Source organism: Paroedura picta, chromosome 5 (genome assembly GCF_049243985.1).
Source record: "Paroedura picta isolate Pp20150507F chromosome 5, Ppicta_v3.0, whole genome shotgun sequence".
Classification (NCBI taxonomy): Eukaryota; Metazoa; Chordata; class Lepidosauria; order Squamata; family Gekkonidae; genus Paroedura; species Paroedura picta.
In genome coordinates, this window is record NC_135373.1 from 18,543,184 (window position 1) to 18,561,608 (window position 18,425).

The 18,425-nt window shown below is 51.0% G+C and overlaps 1 protein-coding gene across 1 annotated transcript in view; it reads left to right on the forward strand.

Moving 5' to 3' along the window:
* CADM4 (cell adhesion molecule 4) overlaps nucleotides 1-18,425 on the forward strand; it is a 164,547-nt gene that overhangs the window by 127,682 nt on the left and 18,440 nt on the right. Inside the window, exons 2-4 of the mRNA XM_077336785.1 lie at nucleotides 12,473-12,619; nucleotides 13,462-13,614; nucleotides 15,689-15,823. Of these exons, the coding sequence (XP_077192900.1) occupies nucleotides 12,473-12,619; nucleotides 13,462-13,614; nucleotides 15,689-15,823 (435 nt within the window). The remainder of the gene's footprint in view (nucleotides 1-12,472; nucleotides 12,620-13,461; nucleotides 13,615-15,688; nucleotides 15,824-18,425) is intronic.

Below are 18,425 nucleotides of genomic sequence, written 5' to 3' on the forward strand. Positions count from 1 at the left end.
ACGCAGAGTCTCTGAAGATGACCCTAGTTGGGAGGTAGAATCATAGAGTTCAAAGGGATCGCCAGGGTAATCTAGTCCAACCCCCTGCACAATGCAGGAAATTTTGCAACTACCTGCCCACCCATGATGACCCCAATTCCATGCACAGATGATGCCACCACAACCCCAGAACCATTGGCCAGTCTGGCATGGAAGAAATTTGACTTCTGATCCCAAATTGGCAATTGGAATTTCTTTGGGTATGCAGGAAAGGGCCACAAGAGCCAAGCACTGACAGAATCCCTTCTGTCCACCCACCCGCAATCTGCCTAAATTCACAGAATTAGCATTTCCAAAGAAGGAGAAGCCTGTTCCATGGAGGAATCGCTCTAACTCTCTGGAACTTCTTCCAGATGTTTAGGCATAAATTCTTTTGGAATTTCATCCCATTGGTTCTGTTACATTCATAAAGTCTTAAGTTCTGCCAGCCCTGAGCCATATAGGGGTTTAAAGGTCAATAACCTGCACCTTGAACTGGTCCCAGAAGCAAGCTGGGAGCCACTGGAGGCGGAACAGTGCCACCTCTTTAGTGGGAATGCAAAACAGGAGGCACCTCAACTCCTAGGTCAATCCTTCTCCCCACCAGTAGCTCCTCTGTTTTGTCAGGACTGAGTTTCAGTTTGTTTGCCCTCACCCATCCCAAAACCGCCTACAGGCATCAGCTCGCTGGTTTCCACAGCTGCCTAGAGAATGCTAATTTCTCGTGCTCCCTTCTTGAGCCATTGTTTTGGGAAATAAAACTTCCCTTCCTTTTGGGATGTTACCAGAAAGGATTCTTGAGGCTGTGTTGGAGGGAACCTAGATGCTGTGTGCTTCTGGAGGAGCTTTGACCAAGCCCTTCCTCCCTTTGCTATGTTAAGAGCCTTGACCCTCTTTCAACTCTGGAAAGAAGGAATGCATTCTTCCTGCCACCGAGGGACTGCGCTTGAATCTAATGAATACAGAGGAGTGGGGTGGCATTTTCAAAGCTCAATCTTTCCCATTGGCTGGCATTGGACTATGGCCGGCTGCCAGCCAGTTCTGCCCTGTCGCTTTCAGCACACAGGGTCCTTGTGGCAGATGTGTCCCTATCAATCAGCTGTGACGGAAAGAGGGGCTTTTTTTTTGGGGGGGGGTCTGAAACTGCAGGTAGAAGTATAGTTTTGTAAAATGACTAGGAATTGTCCAGACTTTTCCTCTCAGGTGGATGCCACATTGTCAAGAGGCAGCCATATTGGTATGAATGGAGGCCATTAAAAAAAAATCAGAATTGTTTAGCTGTGGCTCACAGCTATGAGCTCACTGTAAAAAAAAAGACTAAAAGTTTAGCCCTCTTTATTGGCTAGTTTTTTCGGCCCTGGTCCCAGCCTGTTGGAATGAGCTCCCGGAAAAACTAAGGGCCCTGTTGGACTTACCAGTTTTCCGCAGGGCCTATAAGACGGAGCTTTTCCGCCAGGCGTATGGTTGAGGCTGGGTTGAGGTCCCGGAATTACCACCTGGGGATCCCCTAGAGTGGGTGAGATCAGGTCCCCCTCACCTAAGGAAGGAGCTCCGGACTGCTAGCTGGACAGGGGTGGGGGGAGGAGATGGATTTCACTCCAACTAATAGCCATCTTAATGTATTTTAATGTGTGGGGGTTTTAAGGGTTTTTTTTTGTTTTACCATTTTATTGTAAACCGCTGCGAGTCTGAGAGTGGCGGTATATAAATCAAAGAAGGAAGGAAGGAAGGAAGGAAGGAAGGAAGGAAGGAAGGAAGGAAGGAAGGAAGGAAGGAAGGAAGGAAGGAAGGAAGGAAGGAAGGAAGGAAGGAAGGAAGGAAGAAAGAAAAGGTTCCTTTTGGTGATGTCCGGGAGGTGGCTCAGATGTAAAAAAATATTTTTATTTTGATAAAATATTTTTATTGCTTGTAAAACATCTTAAGAGATTAGACCTCTTCACTGGCTGACTTGTCTACCGCAAAAGCTGGGGCAAACTGGTTCCTTTGGGTGAAGACCGGAAGGTGGCTGCCATTTTGTTTTCCTTTTGCGTCACAGAGTTCCTGTTTCTCATTTTGTTGAAGTGCTGTGTTGAAGTGGCTGGCTTTTTTGCTCAGATGAAGAGAATGAAATGGCGGCTTGAGTTTTTGTTTTTGCGTTTGTTGCCATGGAGAAGGGAAGAGTCAGGGCAGCCAGATTGTAGATAGCAAGTTGGCCATTTATTTTTGAAGAATGGACTCATCAGTTAAAATAACTAGCTGACCCGTTCTCTTCCTCCCTCAGCCCATTCATAACAGGAGCTCTGTTCATAATATGTGGAAATGAAGGCTAGAACAAATCCTGGCTTAACAACAACAAAAAATACGCCCTCAAAAAAGTTAGCCAAATGACAGTCCTAAATCAGAGAGACCAGTGGCTATTTCAATTGACAGAGAAGAAGGGAAAAGAAATTATTCCTTTATATCATTCCTATACAGGGGTGTGTATGAAAAACAAGATAGTTTTCGTGGGCATCTGGATCAAAAGCATGCAACATTACATCTTCTGTCTTCTTTAAACAGCAACAAAAAAGGATCCTGCATACAAACCTGTAACGATTTTATTGCCATGGACACTGGCTCATGAAAGGGATTTCTATTCCAAACAAGTTATACCCAGCTGGAACGATGTAGAATTTGTCCAGTTTGTTGAAATCGGTGGACTTCGTCTAAGGATAAATCTGCATGGCATCGCCCTGTTAGGCCAGGGCATTGAAGTAGGCTTGTAGTCCTTATGGAGGATAACTTAAATAGGAGAAAGCTGGCACTAGGAGGAAAGGCCTGGTAAAGCTGTTGTAATAAATAGGGCTTGTGATTAAGGGTGGCCAGCTCCAGGTGGATAAATACCTGGAGATTGGGGAATTGAACCTGGGGGGAACTTAAGCAGGGTATAATGGCATATGGTCCATGCCCCAAAGCAGCCATTTCTCTAGGGCAGGGGTGGCCAAACCGTGGCTCTCCAGATGTCCATGGACTACAATTACCACGAGCCCCTGCTGGCATGTGCTGGCCTGGGGATTGTAGTTCGTGGACATCTGGAGAGCCACAGTTGGGTCACCTCTGCTCTAGGGGGGACTGAACTTTGTTGTCTGGTGCTCAGTTAGGGTTGCCAGCTCTGGAATTTGAGATGGGGCTATCATCTAAACACTATGGTATACCATAGAGCTGGGTTGGCCAGACTGTGACTCTCCAGATGTTCGTGTACAATTCTTACGAGCCCCTGCTATAGAGTTTGCCCTCTGACGCTGCCATTTTCTCTATGGGAATGAATCTCTTTAACCTGGAGATCCATTGTAATTCTGGAAGAATGTCAGGTCCCACCTGGGGACTGGCAACCGACTTAGTGGCTTGCAGCCTTTGTCTTAGTCTCCATGAAATCCTCTCATTCTAGCCTTACTATCTCACCAGCTTCATTGTGCCTCTGTAGCTATGCCAGGTATTTCTCCGTCTCTTGGTAAAACAAAGGAGCAGGGGAGAAGGACAGAGAGAGGATGCAACGCCTTTTGTTCATCTCTGCCTGGTCCCTTGGATTCAGTTTCAGCTCTCCCTAGGTGAGGAGGTGACTAGCTGTCTACAAGCCAGAGCGAAGACAGTGTGGTTCGCACACGTCGCCTTGGATGGAGCTGCCTTGAATGAATTGTTCCCCATGCGCTCCTGAAGCTGAATGGAGTGTGTGAGCCCACCATCTCTTAAAATCAATCTGAGAAATATGATAGATTTATTAGTTAGAGTAATGGAGTAATACTTCCTTGATGTATTCGCCTTGTGGTGAACATCACGAAACAAGCCTTGCGGATTGTGGTATTTCGGTTTCCCCCCCCCCCTAGTTTTGCAGCAAAACAGATTGCTCACCCCTTTTTTAGATCATTTAGGCCAGGGGTAGTCAAACTGCGGCCCTCCAGATGTCCATGGACTACAATTCCCAGGAGCCCTTGCCAGCATTCGCTGGCGAATGCTGGCAAGGGCTCCTGGGAATTGTAGTCCATGGACATCTGGAGGGCCGCAGTTTGACTACCCCTGATTTAGGCCCATGATTTCCGTGCGGCCTCTGCCTCAAGCTCTCTGAACCTCTGCCCATCCATTCACGCTACAGTCTCTCTTGGCCTTACGCAAGGATCGGTTTCCCAAGGGTCACAATCTGTGGGATGTTCTCCTTTGCAAGCCCTGTCAAAATGGATTTGTGCACCCGGCTGTGGTTAAGCTAAGCAGAGCTTTTGGGGGGATAGAGGATGGGATATACGTAAAGGGGCCCGGCTTTTTCAGTGCAAAGCGTGAAATGCAAAAGAGAAATCTCTTGGAAGAGGCAGTGCAGGGGACCGAATGATGTTGGGGCTGTTTTGACATGCAGCTCCCTTTTGTCTTCATCTTTGTTAAAGGTTGCAAATCACCAGGTGAGGATATTCCTGGATATCTCCTAGAATTGCAGCTGATCTCCAAACAACCAAGGGATGTTCCTCTGGAGAAAATAGCTGCTTTATGGGGTGGACTATAATGGCATTATACCAGCGTGGTATAGTGGTTAAGAGCAGCAGTTCCTAATCTGGCGAACAGGGTTTGATTCCCCGTTCCTCCACAGGCAGCCAACTGGGTGATCTTGGGCTTGTCACAGCCCTGAGAGTGCTGTTTTCACAGAGTAGTCCTGTCAGAGCTCTCTCAGCCCCACCTCCCTCACAGGGTGTCTGCTGTGGGGAGAGGAAGGGAACGAGATTGGAAGCCCCTTTGAGACTCCTTCGGGATATGAAAAGCGAACTCTTCTTCTTCTCCTCTTCCTCCTTATGAGCTTCTCCAGGAACTGGGGTTGGTCACCTTGCTTCCGATCCTCCTCATCTACCATTTGGGTGGCAGAAGTACTGTAACAGTGGGGTTAATTCCTCAGACGATGGCACCATGGCCTGATGAATGGGCCCACGTTTCCAGTCATGACCTTTCGAGAGAAGCATATGGTTGGAATGTATCCCTGGGAATATAAAGCCACTTGGGACTCCGTGCGTAGGATGTGGCGGGGCAGGGGAGAAGGAGAGGGAAATTCTGGTACTGAGGGAGAAACGTATCCATGAGCAGAACAGACAGCCACTCTGCTTGACTATGCGTGTAAATGCCACATCTGCCCATCACTGACTTGCTCTGGCTTCCTTAGAAACTGGGTCCACCTTTCTATTCCTGTGGCTTCTTGGTTAGGCGCACAATCCTGTATCCATTGGACAACGGCACAGGATCAAATGAACTACAGTATCAAGATTAGCTTGGATTGAATCTCCTCCAGGCTGTAGGGGAAGGAGACCCTTGGACCCCACCCCCGCCCATCAGAAGTGATCAGTTCTGCTATGTACCCTTTCAGCTGTGGTGTATTCCTTTCTGCATTTGTTTATGCTTGGCTAGTCAACGCCGTTGTCTTCCCCATAACACCCTATGGATGCGAAAGCTGGAAACTGAAGAAGGAAAAGAGGAGAATAGATGCTTTCGAATGATGGTGTTGGAGATGAATGCTGCGAATACCATGGACAGCCAAAGTTACCAACAAGTTAGCTTTAAAGGTAAAGGTATCCCCTGTGCAAGCACCGAGTCATGTCTGACCCTTGGGGTGACGCCCTCCAGCGTTTTCATGGCAGACTCAATACGGGGTGGTTTGCCAGTGCCTTCCCCAGTCATTACTGTTTACCCCCCAGCTAACGTTAGCTTTAGAGAGGAGCAAACCAACTATGTCATTAGAAGGGAAGATATTATGGCTAAAGAGGGGACATGATAGCCCTCTTTAAGTATGTGAAAGGTTGTCACTTAGAGGAGGGCAGGATGCTGTTCCCATTGGCTGCAGAGGAAAGGACACGCAGTAATGGGTTTAAACTAAAAGTACAATGATATAGGCTAGATATCAGGAAGATGTTTTTCACACTCAGACTAGTTCAGCAGTGGAATAGGCTGCCTAAGGAGGTGGTGAGCTCCCCCTCACTGTCAGTCTTCAAGCAAAGGTTGGATACACACTTTTCTTGGATGCTTTGGGCTGAACCTGCGTTGAGCAGGGGGTTGGACTAGATGGACTGTATGGCCCCTTTCTATGAACCAACTAAAACAGGGGTAGTCAAACTGCGCTGGCAGGGGCTCATGGGAATTGTAGTCCATGGACATCTGGAGGGTCGCAGTTTGACTACCCGTGAAGTAAAAGAAGCAGTCAGAGACAGGGGCACATGGCAAAGACTTTCCTATAGAATCGCCAAGGGTCGGACACGACTGAACGGATAACATCATCATCATTATGGTTCCCTTTCCTTTGATAAGTTTCTGACCTTTTGGTTGTGCCTGGCTAGCTGGACCCTTTGATCTGGCCCTGTCCAAGTTCCATAGTGTCTTGCTAAGTGTTACTGGTGTACAGCTGGGGTGACACGGGCAGGGCTATGTGTCCTTGATGTGCCACTCTCTGCCTTTTTTGTTTGTTTGTTTCATAGGGAGTAATTATGACTTTCATCCTGCAGAGCAGGGGTAGTCAAACTGCGGCCCTCCAGATGTCCATGGACTACAATTCCCAGGAGCCCCCTGCCAGCATTTGCTGGCAGGGGGCTCCTGGGAATTGTAGTCCATGGACATCTGGAGGGCCGCAGTTTGACTACCCCTGCTGCAGAGCCTGATTCCTGCCAAAAACTGGAACTAAGGGGCGGGCGGGTCTGGGGAAAACTGACCTAAGCACTCGGTTGCTATTGTTTCTTAGTCTTGGGAACGTATCGATCAGGTTTGCTTGCATCCTTCCAATAAATACATCTTTGCACCAAGTCAAAGTCTGTCACTGTGGCAATCGGTAGAAAACCTCATACCTCCCACCATGTTAAAGTCCCCGAGAACGAGAGGGAGAAAGTAGCATATGCTTTCCGCTTCAACTTGCAGTGTGGAAATGGTCCTATCCGGATTTCGGGGAGGGGGGGGGGGCTTGAGGGAGCTTTATGCCTGGAGTCTCTGAGCTGCAACTGTCTCACGTCCACGTTGCAAAGATCCACATTTTGTGCCTGTTTCAGATCTCCTTCGGTGTGGTCTTTGTTCAGAATGTTCCCTGGGAAAAGTAAATGTCAGAAGTGGACTCTAATTTGTGGATCCGGGCCCAGGAAGAGGCCTGTGAATTAATTGCTTTTACAGCACCTGGGTTCTTTGGCCTCTGGCATGTATGTGTCAGGTCATTTGTGGCACAGGTGCTTCCAGCAGTCCAGGTTCAGTGATTTACCACTCCTCCAAAAAAACGCAGGCAGCAAGGGTCTGCATCGTCCCTCCGGTGAGAGCCTCTTTCCATGCCCCTTCTGACTCTCCATATCTGCCATATGCCTAAGTGCCAGGCAGCTTTCAAGAATCTCAAGAGATCTGGATGAAACTCTCCTGCGACCATGCTCAAGGGAAGGATGAGGGAATCAGTGCTTGTACGTTTATGGATGTGCATTTTCTGGAGCCATTTTCTATGCGCCTCGGCATATGCTTCTATGATCTTTTGTCCCCGCACCTGTGAGAATTTGCTCACATCTCCGCACGTCCCTCCACCGCTTTGAAACTTCTCTTAAAAATGCAGTAAAAGCATTGCTAGGCTGGAACAGTGCCGCGATTACACCAAAGCTTTTATCCTCCCGTGTTGGGGCTGTGACCGTCGCTGTTGTGCTTCAGGGAAGCACATGAGTCAGAGAGGTCAGCGGCAGAACTGAAGGGTGGAAGTATGGGGGGGGGTGGGGGAATATCCCTGTGCAAAATAATACTTTTAAAAGCAGAAATATTGCGATTTCATTTTAACGAGCACCATTCATTATATAGGCTGCAGAATCCAAGTTTCTTGGACATGGATTCAGGGGGTGCAGGTTTCAGGGGCAAAGGCGGTGAAGTTCAGCAGAGAGAACGTGCAGCTGTCAAATATCTTTATTTTATTAATTTACTGCCTTTCTCCCCATGGAGACCCCAAGCTGCTCATTATGTTCTCCTCCCCTCCTTTTTTATCATGACAACAACCCTGTGAGGCAGGTTAGGCTGAGAGTTCATGCCTGGCCTGAGGTCAGCCAGCAAACTTCCATGGTAGATGGGGAGAGGTAGACTAGGATTGTGCGGTTCGGTGCGGTTCGGCTACCTCAACGATCACTGAAGCCCAAAGTGATGTGTAGGAGGCCAGTGGCACGGTGCAGAGAGGAGGGGTGGTGGCACAGAGCTCCTGCTAGTGGCTGCTGTCTGCTGCGTCACCACCACCCCTTCTCCCCGCACTGCGCCGCTGGCCACCCCGGAGTTCGGTGATTGCCGAGGCAGCCGAACTGCGCCGAACCGCACAACCTAGGACCCTTGTAACCCCTGGACCGAGACCTGAGTGTAGCAGACCCAATTACAAAACAGCTGCCCCTGGAGACAGAGCCTTCCACCAAATGTCAGGGAGTCAGGTCACATCAAACTCTGATAGTCCCTCTTTGACACTTCAGGCAGAAGCGCTTTCTAGCAGGATGCCTTTTAAGCTGTACAGCCAATCAGACACCCTTATGGGCTACCTTTCTCTGTCCACTTTCTAAAAGCACTTGGCAGGCATCAGGAAAGGTGTTGGCAGGCAGTTTTGGCAGCACGGCAACACATTAGGGACCTATGTACTATACTGTGCTGGATCTCCTCTTGGCCAGGATCAAAATTAATATAATGGCAGCCAGGAACCAACTCAAAACAACAGTCTGGATCTCGGCTATAATTTCGTAGAATCCTAGAGTGGGAAGGGGCCATCCAGGCCATCTAGTCCCACCCCTGCTCAATGCAGGATTAGCTTGAAGCATCCAGGATAAGGATCTATGCAGCCACTGCTTGAAGATTGCCAGTGAGGGGGAGCTGACCACCTCCTTAGGCAGCCCATCCCACTGCTGAACTAGACTCTTAGAATCCTAGAGTGGGAAGGAGCCATCCAGGCCATCTAGTCCACTCCCTGCTCAATGCAGGAGCAACCTAGAGCAGTGGTCCGCAACCTTCTTCAGGCTGCGGACCAGCAGCGGCAGGGAGGGTGATAGCCTGGCGTTTGCGCCATGCACAGCCCAGAAACATGCATGCACGGCTAGAAACGCGCATGGCGCAAATGTGCATGCGCGGCCCAGCCGCGTTTGCAGCCGCAAGTAGCACAAACGCGCATGCGCGGCCCGGCGCGGCCCTGCGGGGAGAGGGAGCTGCAGCCCAGTGCCAGGGCCTTCGCGGTGGTTGGGGACCCAGTGGTTGGGAACCCCAGTGGTTGGGGACCACCGACGTAGAGTATCCAGGATAAGGATCTGTCCAGCTGCTGCTTGAAGACTGCCAGTGAGGGGGGAGCTGACCACCTACTTAAGCAGCCCATTCCACTGCTGGACTAGACTCCTAAAATGCTAGAGTGGGAAGGGGCCATGAAGGCCATCTAGTCCCACCCCCTGGTCAATGCAGGATCAGCCCCAAGCATCCAGGATAAGTATTCCGCTCTCACCCTAAGTATGGTTGTCAGCGAAGCAGACCGTTACTTCCTCCCCATCCCACAGATCTCTCCAGGATGCTGTGGGATGCTCAGGAATTGATTGATGAGAGATAAATCAGCAGCAGGAAGTGGGAATTATGCCACCCTTTCCATTAGTGTAAAATGTAGTCTTGGCCAACCCTCTGTTGTGGCCAAGGTGGGAAATCCCCTTTCACACAAAACACACCTGCTTCTGTGCCATTTCCATTCATTTCCACGCAGCTCAAGCAAGAGAATTTCCTGGCAGGTTGCCCCACGTGGGTCACACCCTCCCCTCTCGCTGTTCCTTTATTGGCCTCCACTTGCCTTTGCCTCTGATGCTCACCTGCGGCAGGGAGAGCAGAGATGTCCTAAAAGCATTCCAGTCCTGTGACATAAGCCAGTGGCTGCAGACCACAAGGCGGCAACAAGCGGCGTGAAGGACAGTGCGATAAAGGTACGGAACGCGCACTTCTATTAGAACGCCGTGCGTGCTGACAAGCCGGAGTTTACGCACCGTCAAAGCCAACGTGAGGGTCTTTTGTCTGGGAGGGGAGGACACAAACAGGCCAGGTGGCTGCAATTCTCGAGCTGGCTGGTCTGATGGGCAACGTCATCTCAGTGGGACCGATTCGTCCCCCCCGGACCATGATGCCCTTCGGGCCGGCAATAATTACGCTCATGTTTTCTAATAAGAAAGGGAAACTACGTGGCGTTAACGCCTCGGATAAGTGTCAAACGTAAAGCTAAATTTATGTAAAGCTTGCATTGTGCGGGGTTGTACATAGCCGCGTTGGCTGCAGCTCTTGGCATTTTGCAGCTTGGATTGATACTTACAAAGCTTTGAGCCTTATTAGAACTATTATCGCTCTCCTCCTCTTGTCTGGCATAGCCGTAATCGTGCCACATTGCAGGCGGTGCGCAGGCCAGAGGCATGACGCCCGCTCTGCCTAGAGGGCTCTGTTTTATCTGCACATGATGTATCTACAACACGTGGCATTCAAAACCAGGTTCCCTATTCTTTGTGAGTTTCCATGAGCACCTTTCGGGCTGGGAAGGAGACTGGCCAGGGCTTTCAATAAATAACCAAACTACTCTGCACGGGGGAGTAGCTCTAGATCTCTAAGACAGTCAAAGAAATGTCTAAGGGAAGACAAGACCGGCAGATTTATAACTCAGTGCAAATAGTGTGATCTTTCCCAGGCCTTGCTGTTTTGTACATCGCTAATACCCTTCTTTTAAAAAGGACATTTCCCCTGTAGGCCCTTCCTTTACTGCTCCTATCTGCTTTATTAGCTTTCCCGTTACTGCAGTATCCCCCCTGGAGTACAGCCGTGTGGGTCTCTGTTTGGCAGGGAGGGCGGTGGTGCTCTTGCGATCCCGTTGGTTTTTGTGATTCAGGAGAGGTAACCCACAAAGTCATCTAGTCTAGCCCGTAGCCACTTGGCAGGGGGAGCTGCCCACCAGCTGTCCGACCACGCCGTCTCTTTCCCAAGCTGCGCCACGGGCGGCGAACCATTTAATCAGTAGAGCGGGAGCGCCGGATGACTCATCCTCTGCTAAATTGCAAAACAGTGTAACAGCAACAGAGGCGCAATAATGAGGGACAGCACTTTGCAACGCGTTACAGAAATCTGTAGGGGCTGTGTGGCCTCGGGCTGTGCGATTGGCCGGGCTGTGCTGATGTCACGGAGGGTGTGGCTGAGCCGGTGGAAGGATTTCTGGCTGCCGTCAGGCGGAAGGCAGAGAGGGTCACGACCGGCAAAAGGAAGCTGGAATGGATGCGTCGCTGGAAGAGATAATAGGGTGGAGGATTATAGGGAGGAAGGAAGCATCGAGAGGGAACCTGGGCAAGATGCAGGTGGCCAAGAGCTGGGACCGTCAGAAGGATTGGAATGTTCACGTTGATTTCAAATAGCCGGTCTCATTTGTAGTGTAGGCCAGGGATTGCCAGCCAGGGGTCCAGAGGAGATCCAGAGCCCCTCCCGCCTTAATGGACTGAGCCACAAGCTAGGGACCTAAAAGGTAAAGGTAAAGGTATCCCCTGTGCAAGCACCGAGTCATGTCTGACCCTTGGGGTGACGCCCTCTGGCGTTTTCATGGCTGACTCAATACGGGGTGGTTTGCCAGTGCCTTCCACAGTCATTACCGTTTTACCCCCCAGCAGCAAGCTGGGTACTCATTTTACCGACCTCGGAAGGATGGAAGGCTGAGTCAACCCTGAGCCGGCTGCTGGGATTGAACTCCCAGCCTCATGGGCAGAGCTTTCAGACAACCTTTCTGCTGCCTTACCACCCTGTGCCACAAGAGGCTCTGCTAGGGACCTAGTCACCTCCATTGCTCCCCTTCCCCTCTCCCAAGCATGAATGAGTTCTCTTGCGGTTTCTGTGCCTACTCCAGCCTCAAACTGCCTGCGGTCCCCTGCCCCCACTGTCCCCCTTGAGCCTGCCTGCTGACATGGGTGATTATGTCACTTCCGGCCAATTGGCATCACTTCCGCGGTTCCTCCTGGCCTGAAAAGTTATTTCAGGGACTCCTCCATGGTCAAAAGTGTGAAAAGGGTTGATGTAGGCCTATTGCAGAAGAAGGCCTTGTGTTCAATGTTTGTTTCCGTGCCAAGTTACTAGTCCTTTGTGGTGCTGAATTCCTCGAAGGGTCCAACGTCCCTGGCAGCTATGCTTGCTTCTTGGCTATCGTCATTTGTAAGAGCCCCGTTACAGTATGTGTTAACGGAAGCGGGAGTCTGCACATGCTCAGGAGCAATCGTGCCCTCAGCAGCATCAGAGCCTGACATTCAGCTTTGACATTCTCTGGGTGGATAATGTCAGTGCTCAAAGAGCGCCCTTCTTATTTTATTACTGTGCCCATTGTAAACAGGAGCGCGGGTGCTGGTGTTCGGCTCTGGGAAATCCCAGTGCGGCCCCCCCGGTCTCTTCTCCTCGCCTCCTTTCTTGAGTTTGCTGCGACAGTCACCGGTTATTTTGTCTCCCTTCTCTGCACTAGCCAGAGCTCAGGAGGTCCAAGCCGAAAACGTGACGGTGGCGGAAGGGGGCCAGGCTGAGATCAACTGCAGACTGCACCAGTACGACGGCTCCATCGTGGTGATCCAGAACCCGTCCCGCCAGACGCTTTTCTTCAACGGCACACGGGGTAACTGGCCTGGAGGCAGGGGGCTCATGGGTGGGGCCGGGCCAAGTGAATGACTCGGGGGCCACCGAGATGGGAAGGGGCAAACCGGCAGGGAGTCGATGCCCCACCCACCAGCTGAATCCACCGCTCAACAGCTCCCCCTAAAGGTCAGCTTGATATGCAGTCCATGCCACGATATGTCACAGGGAGAGAGCAGGTGCCTTGTAAGAGATGCTGACCGAACAAACAGCTTCAGCCAAAGCAGCAGGATGGGCCACATGCATCAAGAGATGGGCCACTGCTGCTTCACCCAGCAGCATGCCCAAGAAATGGCCAGTTACTCCATGAACGTGAGAATAAGTCCATTCAATGTGTCCAGAGGTGGCCCCAAGATAATTTCTTGCTTGTGGAGGAAGGTGCCCAAAGTGCTTCCTACTGGGGGAAATACAAAATAGCAGACAACGCACCTGGTTTTGTGACATTTCTCCATAGGAACCTAGACCCTTAGCATCTTTAGTTGGCCTTAACGGCAGGGCTGCTTTTAACTCGGGAGAGGCCACTGGGTGTGACTCCACATGACCAGCATCCTGTAGCTCAGGGGTAGTCAAACTGTGGCCATCCAGATGTCCATGGACTACAATTCCCATGAGCCCCTGCCAGCGAATGCTGGCAGGGGCTCATGGGAATTGTAGTCCATGGACATCTGGACAGCCACAGTTTGACTACCCCTGCTGTAGCTAGTGGTGATAGATTGGGCTTGAGAAGAGAACCTTCCCCCCCCCCCAAGATCCTGGGGGAGGAAGAAGGACCCCTGTTCTGATCCCCACAGCCCATAACTGGATTATTTCCCCCTGTCTTCCCAGCCCTGAAAGATGAGCGCTTCCAGCTGGTGGAATTTACCCAAAAGCAAGTCCGCATCGTGCTATCGAACGCCCGCCTGGAAGATGAAGGCGGCTACTTCTGTCAGCTGTACACAGACGACACCCACCATCAGATCGCCATCCTGACCGTGCTCGGTAAGTCTCCTCTACTCTCGCCTCCACCGTCATTAGGCCTTTGAGTTGGGGAAGGGAGGCGAAGGGTCAGGAGGTGACGGTGCCCATTATGCACAGAGCCGGAACGGGATCGGGGATGTCTGGTTTTATCCTCTGATGCAGCAGGAAAGGACTTATTCACCCACCCGCCCAGATTATGAGCTGCCTGGAGAAGAAAAGAGCACACTGCAAAGGAGGAAAAATCGCAGCTGAATCTGGCAAATCAGTTGAGCTGCAGGTACAGCGTTTCAGGGATGGAGAAAGCCACACTCTGAAACCGACTCAACAGCTATTATGCAAACGCCTCCTTCTATGGCCTTGGTTCGCAGCCTTCCTAATGCCGCGACCCTTGAATACAGTTCCTCATGTTATGGCTACCCCCAACCATAAAATCATGCAAGTGTTCTTTTACAGAAATTAAACCGAAACAGACCAGTGGCGTGAAGATCCATTGTTCATGATTGTACATAAATTGGTTTTTTGGGGGGGTTCTCAGTTCAGTTCTGCCTCTTGCCCCACCGTGCCGATTTTGCTGTTTTCTGCTGCTCCAAACAGACAAACACTCTATCTCGATCTACCCTGCAAGGCCGTTGCGTGGATGGCGTCCCCCCGGCCAAGCTGTTTGCCCTGCCACGGCACCTGTGAAAGGGTCATTCGACCCCCAAAGCGGTCCCGACCCCCAGGTTGAGAAACACTGTTCTAGGGCAGCCTTTTTCAACCTTCTGACCGTGGCGGTATCATGGAAATATTTGAGCTGGCCAGACCTCCCTGCCACACTCCCCCACCCACCCCTGGAGTGTGAGGATCCTCAGCCAGAAGTTTAAATGGCTGCTGGCCCTCCCCTCCTCACCCCCTCTGGCGGGTCAACCTGCCCAAATAATGGTAGTCTACCAGAACAGAATCCTCTTTGCTCAGTGCCAGAAATGGCAGGCACAGAGTGGGAAGGTTCTCCCCAGCTGGCATTTTGAAACCCTTCAGGCTGCAGTACCATTGAGGGGCCTTCTCCTAGGGCAAGGGGTGGGCAAGCCCCAGTCTAACACGTGCTGTAGAGCAGGGGTAGTCAACCTGTGATCCTCCAGATGTCCATGGACTACAATTCCCATGAGCCCCTGCCAGCATTTGCTGGCAGGGGCTCATGGGAATTGTAGTCCATGGACATCTGGAGGACCACAGGTTGACTTCCCCTGCTATAGAGTGCTGGGGGGGGGGGAAGTAGGGAGAATCCAAATTCTGCTTGAATTAAAGTGAATGAAGGCACTTGGGATTAATTATAAAAATGAAGCCACTGTGTCCATGACAATCTTTTGGGTGGAATGAGCGAACAACTGTTAGAATATGCAAGATTTGCACTGTGCATGACAGAGCAGACTATAAGAATGTCCTGCAGGGGGCATCAGAGGAGATGTGTATTTAGCATAGTTAAAATAGAAACTTTCTGGTGATTTTCAAATATTCTCCTCCTGTGCCCTGGAGACTTCCTGCTCCTTTGAGCATACTTCCTCCCAGCTTGCCTCCAAAAAAGCGGTTGAACAGAAGAATGTCTGTAGGCAACAGTTAGGACAGTTAGTTGGGTCTCCCTTTCTCTCTCTTTGTATACATGGTTATTTCTCTTCACAATCAAACTATTTTATTCTTTAAGCAGCTCGGTGCTGTGCCCCTTTGCATATTTAAACTCTGCCTATGCAACAACGTGCTGAGCTGTGCTGGGGTGTGCTGAGCCCTGAAACCCCAATCCCTGCCCTTATATTCCACCTGAAGTTTCTATCTTTTCAGCCTGTCCTGCCAACTTGAGAGCTAGAATTATTTAAAAACAACAACAAAAGCCCCCCCCCCTCCCCAGGAATTCCCAGTATGTGTTTCAGCACCAGTACTGCAGAAACACAGGTCACAGAGAGAGCTGTACCTAAACACCTCTCTGCCAATGATTGATCAGTTCCTCTATCAGAGAATTAGGACAGCTGATTTGGGGGTCTGAATGGGTGAATGATGCCACCCTGCATATTACAGAGAAACAAGCGAGTTGCCTGTACTATAACCCGACTGCTGTTCCTTACAGTGCCACCGGAGAACCCCTTGGTGGAGGTGAAGGAGCAGGCTGTGGAAGGAGGAGAAGTGGAACTCACCTGCATCGTCCCAAGGTCGCGTCCTGCTGCCACTCTGCGCTGGTACCGCGACCGAGCGTTGATTCCAGGTATAACTCAGGAGCAGGGGGGATCTGAGGATGCCTCTCCCTGGGAGAGTCTAGGCCAGATGGGCATTTGTTAGCTCAGTAGCTGAGTACTCCAAAATACATTTATTTGCCTGCTTCTGCACTTAAGTTCCCCGCCCCCGCCCTGCTATCCAAACTGATGTGCTTCTTTATTTTCTTTTTTCCATACAATACCGTTTTGTAAGCGTCCCATCTCCAGGTTTTCCCCAGCTTCATTTTTTGGGGGGAAGAATGCCGTCCAAGCATGTTAGCACGCCATCTGGACAGAACGGTTTGCGTTTTCCTGACCCGCAGATGTCTCACCTTTCCTAGTCTCTTCTTAATGGGCTGGACCAGGCGGAGCTTTTACCCAGCAAGGCTTCTGATTGGCCACCAGAGTTTTGGCTGTGCAGATTATTTAAAAAAAATGGTTTTGCTAGCATCTTCCAGTACAGCACAAAGATCTTCAGTGTGTGACTGAAGGAAAACTGTAGAAACAATTTTGTGTCTGGCTCTGCCTCCTGTGGCAACCACTTTGCGGTTGTTGCACCCACCGTGCTGTGTCTAAATTCCAAAGAGGCACCAGCAGGTTCAAAAAGATCGGGGGCTCCTGGACTCAACCATCTAGGGCAGGGGTAGTCAAACTGCGGCCCTCCAGATGTCCATGGACTACAATTCCCAGGAGCCCCTGCCAGCGAATGCTGGCAGGGGCTTCTGGGAATTGTAGTCCATGGACATCTGGAGGGCCGCAGTTTGACTACCCCTGATCTAGGGCCACTTTCCTTGCACTCAGAAGAGAAGAAGAATTGCCGCTTTTCACAGCCCAAAGGAGTCTCAAAGCGGCTTCCAATCGCTTTCAGACAACCTGTGAGGGAGGTGGGGCTGAGAGAGACTACTCTGCGAAAACAGCACTATCAGGGCTGTGATGAGCCCAAGGTCACCAAGCTGGCTGCAAATGGGTGTCTTGTGTGGGTGCCGTTTTCCCAGCTTTTTTCTCCCTGCCGTACCACTGGAGGCCTTTCTGAAGGCCTTTAAAAATACCCTGTAGGTTGCTATAGCCCTGCAATGCTCCACTGCCACACCTATTTTAAAATTTTCATACAATTGTTACGGTGCTATAACGCAGTCACCCCAAAAGGAACCAAAAAGAGGGGGTGGCCACAATGAGTTCACCCTCCACAGAGCACAGTCACTGCAAAGCAGATATGGGAGGGAAATTTGGTATGAAAAGGGGGAAAAATGAGTGGGAGCGCCATTGCTAATGTGCATAACTCCACATGCACAGTGACGTCGGGAGGTGGAAGGGCTGTGGCTTGGTGGGGGAACACGTGCTGGGCTAACAGCAGGTTCAACCATCGTCCCCCCCCCCCTAGTTTATGGATAGGTAGCAGGCTTGCCCAGGTTCCCCGAAAGCTGCTGCTAGAAGAAGAGAAGAGCTGGGTTTTTATGTACCGCCTTTCACCACCAGAAGAAGTTGCAAAGGAGCTTCCAGTTGCACCCTGTGAGGTAGGTGAGGCTGAGAGAGCTCGGACAGGATTGCTCGGTCAGAACAGCACTATCAGGCCTGTGACTAGCCCAAGGTCACCCAGCTAGCTGCATATGGAGGAGTGAGGAATCACTCCTCCATATGCTTTTAACTGCCGCCGCTTTTAACCACAATACAGGGGTGTGTGCTTCGGCATGGTTCGGGTGGCTAGGCAATCAATGAAGCCCGAGGCAGCCAGTGGCGCCAAGAGGAGGAGCGGTGTCGGCATGCCAGCTGGCGGCTGCACACAGGCGCATAGCTCTGTGCCTGCATGCGGGTGCCGGCTGGTGCACCACCACTGGCGCTGCTCCTACTCTCCGCACTGTGCCGGTTTCAGTGATCACCGAGGCAGCCTAACTGTGCCAAAGCGCTCCCCCATGCACGACACCATACTGGCTGCCGCAGGGGTAGTCAACCTGTGGTCCTCCAGATGTCCATGGACTACAATTCCCACGAGCCCCTGCCAGCGTTTGCTGGCAGGGGCTCATGGGAATTGTAGTCCATGAACATCTGGAGGACCACAGGTTGACTACCCCTGAGTTAGAGGAAGGATGCCGATGGGTCAAATTGAGGGCCAGACTTTGTATAAGCTGGCTTCACGTGTTTTTAGTGGGGCACCAGGGAATGCTCACCGGGAAGAGCTGCTGCCATCTCCAAAAGCGTAGGAGGATTGAAGCTGCGTCCATAGTCCTCTTTGCATTTTACACAAGGTGCTTTATTAGCTCTCACTCCTACTCCTTTGCTCTCTCCACCCCCCCTCCTTAAAATAGAAAGTTTGCATCAGTTCACCTTAAAGCAGCTGCTCCTTTTAGGAGCCTGAAGCCCAGAAGGTAGTTTTGGACTGCAAGCATCAGGAACTTAAACTAGAAGAGCTGTTTTAGAAGAGCAGCTGCTTCTAATCTGATGAGCCAGCTCTTTCCCATGCAGCCAGCTGGGTGATGTTGGGCTCATCACCGCCCTGATAGGGCTGTTCTCACACAGCAGTCCTGTCCGAGTTCTCTCAGCCTCACCTACCCCACAGGGTGTCTGTTGGTGGGAGAGGAAGGGAAGGTGATTGTATGCTGCTTTGAGACTCCTTTG